We start from the raw sequence: 8,160 nt of genomic DNA, 5'->3' as shown, positions 1-8,160 counted from the left end.
GCTGGATAATTCAGTGACTCATGTTTATAATCAACATCTGTCATAACAACACAAGCCTCTCCTCACCCTCCTCCTCCCCACCATAATAAAACTAAATTTGAGGAATCCAATATTAAGTTTCATTTTCCTGTAACTCTCTGTAACAGTGCAACATCACTTCCTGTTGACCGGAGGACGAAAACATATAAATACAAGATCTGCACTCACAAGCAGCAGCAGCAGTAAAGTTGACCAGGCTGACTTGTTGTCCTCTCAAGCTTTTCTTTTACCGGACTGATCAGCTGTCAGACTTTACTGAACCACCAGCACCACCAACACTGACAGGATGGCTCTGGCAGAGTGGACGTCTAACTTCAAGAGCGAAGCTGACGGTCTCCTGCATGGAGACACCTGGAATCTGGAGTTTGATTCCAGTATTCAGATCGAACATCCTCAGCATGGATGGAAGGAGTACCTCAGGAAGACCAGTGCAAGGTCAGTGTACTGCTAAACACTGCAAATGATTCTGGTAGACTTCAGATACTACATGATAAGTTGTAGGTTAACCTCTAAAAATAAGTAAAAATTATTTATTTTATTTTATTATTTACATTTAGATCATTATTTACATTTCCAAATGTGAGGCATCTATCATGCACATGTTTTTTATTTGAAGATATATTACACTCTGTAAGGATCATATATGAGATTAAAACTGTTGGAATAGAAATTAACAGGGGATAATGTCACACAGGATAAAAGACTTTCCGACAGACTTTTAGACCTTAATTTTAAATGTGACTTCTGTTCAAGTATTAGTATGTATGTACGTGTACATGTCCTTACATCTTCTTGAGGACCATTTTGAGCATAGATCTTCCAAAGTGAGGACATTTTGGCTAGGATGCTTTCCTGCAGCAGAGATATTGGCTGTTCTTAGATTTTGAAACAGCAGCCACACAGCAAACACATGTAATAAAATACAGCCAATATCTGTGTTGCTATGGTCTGAATTAGAGATGTATAATGTATAGTTATATTTAAATAGTGGGTGAGACTAAGAGGAGAGGCCTGTTGAAGGAAATATACACTACTGTCAGTTTCATATCCACACTGTGTTTTAAGCCATCTGTCTATCTGAAGGTTTCAGTGCAGCCTGTGTCCACGGGGCTGGCCCTCCAACCGAGTGATGGTGGTCTTCCACATGCACCTGGAGGGCAGCACGGGCACCGTCAAAGTGAGGCGCTTGCGTCAGAACTGCAAAAGGTGCAGCAATGCTCCAATGGTGGATCCCAGCGTAGAGCCGGAGAACATCACCATCCTCATGAGGAACCTGGTGAAGAAGATAAGAATTAAGTGCTACAACGAAAAACTGGATCAAGGCCACTACAATCCCACGAAGCTCGAAGTCAACAGTCCCCACGAGCCTGCCCACTGCGAGGGATGTATTCAAGGCTTCTGTACAAAAGAGTGAGCCGCGCTTCATGATCGCACAGTTTTGTGCCGTTGCTTTTGGCATCGCTTGTAACTCCGTTTGTTTTGATAAATGTACCTAAAAATAATACTTGTCCCAGATTTAATATCCTGGGGGGGAGGGTGTGTTTTTTTGAGATTGTAACAAGAGTTTTTGAATTTGTTGTTATGCTCTTATTAAACTATAATTTACAAAAGTAATATCTCTCTCTGGCTCTCTACTCTTCTTACGATGAAACAAGCATTTTTCAACTTATTTCAAATGAAAACGTTGAGTAAATCTGACTTATCTTTCTATTATCCTATACAGTGGAGGCAGAGGTGTGGTGTAGAGGAACGGAAAATATTTGCGGATGTGAAAAGAGAAGTGTTTTAAAGATGTAGAAGAAATGTGAATGTTGTGCAGAGGTCTTGTCTGTGCATTAGTCAATATAATCAAAACTTCTGTGTGTGATGTAAGATTAAAACAGTAGGCTCTGGTCTCCGGGCATAAGTGACCATGTAACCCATGTAAACAAAGAGGAGTTACACTTTCATATTCTGAGTGTAAATATATTTTTATTTAGCTTTTTCACAATTAGACGGTTTGATGACTATTTGGTGTTGACATCAAGCTGAGCAACATGAGACTTCCGTGCTCCACCCTGATTATTGTCTAACCTAAAACTTAAGTTTCGTTTTCCTCTAACTGTTGGCAGTTTCATCACTTTCAGTTTGCTGGACAGGACAAACACAGCCCCAATGTGCAATAAGAGAAATGTTGAACAGGCACAGGAATCTTTCTCACAAGCTGTTCATTTAGTTCACACATCAGCTGACTTTAGAGCCACCAGGACCACTTGTACAGACAGGATGAAGCACAAAAATAAAATAATCCACCCTCAAAGTCTGAAAGTGCTCCCTCTGTTTCACAAATAAGAATATCACTGTGATGAGCACTGAATAGCCTTGACGTTTTAGCAAATTCTGCAGTGTCCTTGCAAATAGTTGAAATTATTTGGCTCTATTTTACCTGTGGTGGATCTAAGATTTTTCTTTTATGGAGGCCATAAAGGGGCTACACTTCACACAAGGGGGGCCATTTATATTTCTAATCTCCTTAATATTTATCACTTCAGATGCTGAAACAGTGCAGCAGACTCACAGCCACACTAGAAGCAAAGTTAACCACTTACTTGCAGACAACTGCACCACTGGAACACCTTTAAGTGGCGGAAATACAAATGATTCCCTTGGGCAGAAGAGGTTTTTTATTGCTTTTTCAACATTCAAGCATATTTGCAATGTACATATATATATATATATTAAAGTGAAATGGATGTACTAGAAAAAAGGAAAGATTAAATATAATGCGCAAACTGTGACGGATAAAACCTAAATTATCACTACCCAACAGAACAGTGCAGCCAACAGGTTTTTGACTTCTGTCACATTCAACTTTTATTAAACAAAAAGAACAAACCTAAAAAACCTAGTAGTTGAGTATTTGATATTATCCAAGATTACATTACATTACATTAAATTTATCTGACGCTTTTATCTAAAGCAACTTACAATAAGTGCATCAACCATGAGGGTACAAACCCAGAACAACAAGAATCAAGAAAGTACAATTTTCTTCAAAACAGCTCCAGTGAAGAAAAATACAGTGATTCAAATTAAAACTATGCCCTTTGTAATATTAACCCTCTAGTCTAAATCTAATTTATAAAAATGTAACGATTTAGAACAGCATGTTTAGCATATTACTACATTATCATCTACAATGATAAAGTTCTTTGGTATGAAAACCTGCATTTTAAATTTTAACAAGCAATTTTTACTTCTGTATCATCAATACACTTCATGAAGGGCATAAATCTGTTATTTCCAGGATGGAGGGGGCGTGCGGAGAACGGAGCTAAACTTCAAATGATCTGTAGGAGGAGCGAGTCAAGATTCCTCAATCAGCAATTCGCAAACTGTGACGTCCATAAAAAGGGTGTGTGGTTGTTAGACAGAGCAGACTTTGCACCAAAAGATGGACTGTTGAAGGGTGCAATGCAGAAAAGCTCCACTAGGTTGGACTACTGCACAAACAAAACAACTATGGAAAAGTGAAGCTCTATATTTCTAATTCCCAAGCAGCCTGATTAGAGTCAGTTATTCAGGTGCTTCTCTTCTTGGCAAATAAGGACAAATAAACCATAGTCCGTCAGTAAATCCACACAACTCATAATTATTTTGTGTGTGACGTTGAAACAAATTTTTAAAATGTTGTTGGATTCTGGCCTCCAGATATAAGGGACCACAATGGCTCATAAAAACAGAGAGCAGTTCAGTTTGTTCTGTCAAACAGTAGCATATTCATCTTTTTCACAGCTGGACCATTCAGTGACTCATGTTTATAATCAACATCTGTCATAACAACACAAGCCTCTCCTCACCCTCCTCCTCCCCACCATAATATTACAAAATTTAAGGAATCCAATATTAAGTTTCATTTTCGTATCTGTGACAGTCCCACATCACTTCCTGTTGAACGGAGGACAAAAACATATAAATACAAGATCTGTACTCACAAGCAGCAGCAGCAGTGAAGTTGACCAGGCTGACGTGTTGTCCTCTCAAGCTTTTCTTTTACCGCACTGATCAGCTGTCAGACTTTACTGAACCACCAGCACCACCGGCACTGACAGGATGGATCTGGCAGAGTGGACGTCTAACTTCAAGAGCGAAGCTGACGGTCTCCTGCATGGAGACACCTGGAATCTGGAGTTTGTTTCCAGTATTCAGCCCGAACATCCTCAGCCTGGATGGGAGGAGTACCTCACGCAGACCAGTGCAAGGTCAGTGTACTGCTAAACACTGCAAATGATTCTGGTAGACTTCAGATACTACATGATAGGTTGTAGGTTAACCTCTAAAAATAAGTTTAAATTATTTATTTTATTTTATTATTAACATTTAGATCATTATTTACATTTCCAAATGTGAGGCATAACACATCTATCATACACATGATTTGTATATGATGATATATATTACACTCTGTAAGGATCATATATGAGATTAATACTGTTGGCATAGAAACAGAAAGTTAAAGACAGACTTTTACACCTTAATGTTAAATGTGACTTTTGTTCAAGTATTAGTATGTATGTACGTGTACTTGTCCTTACATCTTTGTGAGGACCATTTTGAGCATAGATCTTCCAAAGTGAGGACATTTTGGCCAGGATGTTTTCCTGCAACAGAGATATTGGCTGTTCTTAGATTTTGAACCAGACAAATAAATACTATTGAAAGAGCAGCCTCACAGCAAACACATGTAATAAAATATAGCGAATATCTGTGACTAAGAGGAGAGGCCTGTTGAAGGAAATATACACTACTGTCAGTTTCATATCCACACTGTGTTTTAAGCCATCTGTCTATCTAAAGGTTTTGGTGCAGCCAGTGTCCACGGGGCTGGCCCTCCAACCGAGTGACGGTGGTTTTCCACATGTGCCTGAAGGACAGCACGGGCACCGTCAAAGTGATGCGCTTCGGTCAGAAGTGCCAGAACTGCAGCAATGCCCCGATGGTGGATCCCATTGTAGAGCCGGAGAACATCACCATCCTCATGAAGAACCTGGTGACGAAGATTAGAATTAAGTGCTACGAAGAAGACCTGGACGACCTCGAAGTCAACAGTCCCCACGATCCTCCCAACTGCGATGCATGTATTCGAGGCATCCATTGAAACTAGTGAACCATGCTTTGTGATCGCACAGTTGTGCCGTTGCTTTTGGCATCGCTTGTAACTCAGTTTTTTTGATAAATGTACCTAAAAGTAATACCTTGCCCAGATTTACTATCCTGGGGGGAGGGGTGTGTTGTTTTGAGATTGTAACAAGAGTTTTTGAATTTGTTGTTATGCTCTTATTAAACTACAATTTACAAAAAATATCTCTCTCTGTCTCTCTACTCTTCTTACTATAAAACGAGCGTTTTTCAACTTATTTCAAATGAAAACGTTGAGTAAATCTGACTTATCTTTCTATTATCCTATACAGTGGAGGCAGAGGTGTGGTGTAGAGAAACGGAAAATATTTGCGGATATGAAAAGAGAAGTGTTTTAAAGATGTAGGAGAAATGTGAATGTTGTGCAGAGGTCTTGTCTGTGCATTAGTCGATATAATCAAAACTTCTGTGTGTGATGTAAGATTAAAACAGTAGGCTTTGGTCTCAAGGGATAAGTGACATGTAACCCATGTAAACAAAGAGGAGTTGCACTTTAATATCTGGCATTTGGTGTTTGACTTCATTATATTTTCTGCGCTTCTCTAACGTGTCCTTACACAAGTCTGGGCAAAAGTTTATGCGCTGGCCTTCCCACTCCACACTACCTTTCTCCAGAGGTGGGAAGTAACGAAGTACAAATACTTCGTTACTGTTACTGTAAGTATATTTTTCACGTATCTGTACTTTACTTGAGTATTTATTTTCCTGACGACTTTTTACTTTTACTCGATACATTTGAACGCAAATTTCTGTACTTTCTACTCCTTATATTCTCAAAACTGTCTCGTTACTTGAGCAGCGGAGGTTGGCGCAACGGCGCACCTCTCTCTCGCTCACTCGCGTGCCCCCTGCCTCGGGAGATGCGCAGGCCCGGCGGCGTGTTTGCCGTCGGGGGGGCAGCGCGAGACCCTAAGCGTCCGGAGGTTGGTCGGGATGCCTTGGTCGACCGGGGTCGAGCAGGCTGTACCGGTAATGATCCCTCCGCAGGTTCACCTTCAGAAACTTTGTTAAGAGTTTTACTTCCTCGTCTTCTCGGCGCTCCGCCAGGGCCGTGACCGACTCTGGCAGGGCCGATCCGAGGACCTCCCTAAAACATTCCCCATCCATTTATTCCCTTTAGAATTATCCAGGAACTCATGCAGGAGCTCGGTTCAGGACAGTCTTCATTATTCTGTATGAAATTTGGCCTGCAGCAAAACTAGACGTGTCCAGTGATTTTTTTCTTAGCACTGTGCAGGTTGTTAACAAAAGAGGAAAACTATATTATTTTGTGTGCCTAGAACTTGTTTTCTTTTTGCTGAGTTATCATAAGGGGCATTGTGTATCATTCCTGCTACTGATTAGAAAGTGAAAGGTCCATGTTTCGTGATATTTACAGAATCTTTTAGTGGTTATACTGTGGTCTATTAGTGTTCTTAGGCAGACACAAGAGGCACTTGTTTATTCTGTTGTGTTGGTTCTTTGTTGTCCCTAGAGGTTCAGATGCACTAGTCCATTACTATTTGAACCTCAGCATGTGGGGTTCAAAATTTGTAAAATTGTACAGTATATGTATATTTTTGTTATAATCTTTCAATCAGTTGAAATAAAGCCTGAAGAGAAACATTTTGGGTTGTTTTGTGTCTGTATAGGCCTACTATAAAAATCACTTTGCATTTTTAATTTTGGTACTTGTACTTTTGCTTTTGATACTTAAGTACATTTCAACACCAGATACTTTTAATACTTGAGTACATTTAATATGAGCTACTTTAAGACTTTGACTCAAGTCATTTTCTTACGGGTGACTTTCACTTTTACCGGAGTCACTTTCAGGTAAGATATCTGTACTTTTACTCAAGTATAACTTTCAAGTACTTTATACACCACTTCAAGTACTTCATCACCGCTTGTCTCCCTCTGAACCAGAGGAATTTCACCAGGGTGTCGGCTGTGGCTCGCATCTGGATTTGGCTTAGTTCCGCACCTGTATGCTTGTTCAATCTCCAAACAGTCAATGTCCAAACCCAATCCTTCCTTCAACAACAGTCCGTATGTTATTACGCGTCTCTCGTCCTTCAGGTATGACACAGTTTTCTGGACTTGAGTTAGCCTCCCATCCCTCGTGTTGCATTTCTCTTCCAGCATCGAGATGCATGTCTCAGTCTCAGTAATTCTTCCCCCGTTCTGCTGAGCTGTGGTCTGGAGGGAATCAAGGCTCGCTTTTATTTCACTGATGTCTTTTGCGATTACCTGCAGCATGGTTTTGATGCTTGCTAGCTCAGTGGCTGTGTCAGATTGGGGCTCAGCTGTGACTGCTGGCTCTTCTCTGTCCATCTCCCCTGTAAATAATGTGCCTTCTTTACTTGACATGTTCTGAAACTGTTTCCTATTAACATCAGGCTTGCAAATGGGTATTCAGAAATGCCTAAACTTGGCTGTGTGCAGCTCTCAGCTTTCTACTGTGCAGCCGTCACCTACGACGTAGTAGCTCTCAACGAAAACAGTTTTTTCTTGATCAAGACAACAATGTGCCTGACCACACCTTATTTTTTATTTCAGACCTACATGTCTCAGATGGGTGCAAGTGCATTTGCTATTTTTCCAACACAGGTGCTTGATGGGTAAATGACTGCATGGGTATACCATACGAGGCCGAACTAAAGTCTGTGGACTGAGTTGAACATGTCTTCTTCTACGCCCATGAATAAACTACAGCAGTGGTCCACATCTTGGTCAAACTGTGGCTCAAAATGGCCATCAGATCGTTGCGATAATTTGATACGCAGCACAAAAACGTCCAGCACAAAAACAATAAAACAGTAAACTGTAAAACTTTAGGTGGACTCACTAATGACGAGAAATAATACTAAAGTATAGCTCCAAACAGAAAGTTCCAAACAGGCAGGTTAAGAATGGGCACTGCACAAGTATGACATAAAGACACTACCAGTTTAATTTGAT

The 8,160-nt window shown here is 40.4% G+C and overlaps 2 protein-coding genes across 2 annotated transcripts; both read left to right on the top strand.

Annotated features, from left to right (window-relative positions):
- The first annotated feature begins 301 nt into the window (after nt 1-301).
- si:ch211-276k2.2 (receptor-transporting protein 3) lies at nt 302-5,380 on the top strand. Its single transcript, XM_034583445.1, has 3 exons — nt 302-474; nt 1,123-1,453; nt 5,186-5,380. The coding sequence occupies exons 1-2, from the start codon at nt 326-328 to the stop codon at nt 1,451-1,453; spliced, it is 480 nt and encodes a 159-aa protein (XP_034439336.1). The 5' UTR covers nt 302-325; the 3' UTR covers nt 5,186-5,380.
- Nucleotides 3,981-5,176, top strand: LOC117760571 (receptor-transporting protein 3-like). The gene is made up of 2 exons (XM_034583694.1): nt 3,981-4,280; nt 4,876-5,176. The coding sequence occupies exons 1-2, from the start codon at nt 4,132-4,134 to the stop codon at nt 5,174-5,176; spliced, it is 450 nt and encodes a 149-aa protein (XP_034439585.1). The 5' UTR covers nt 3,981-4,131.
- Nucleotides 5,381-8,160: the final 2,780 nt, after the last annotated feature.

The sequence above is a fragment of the Hippoglossus hippoglossus genome, chromosome 4, assembly GCF_009819705.1.
Source record: "Hippoglossus hippoglossus isolate fHipHip1 chromosome 4, fHipHip1.pri, whole genome shotgun sequence".
NCBI classification, from domain to species: Eukaryota; Metazoa; Chordata; class Actinopteri; order Pleuronectiformes; family Pleuronectidae; genus Hippoglossus; species Hippoglossus hippoglossus.
This window is presented reverse-complemented; position numbering and strand designations above follow the sequence as displayed.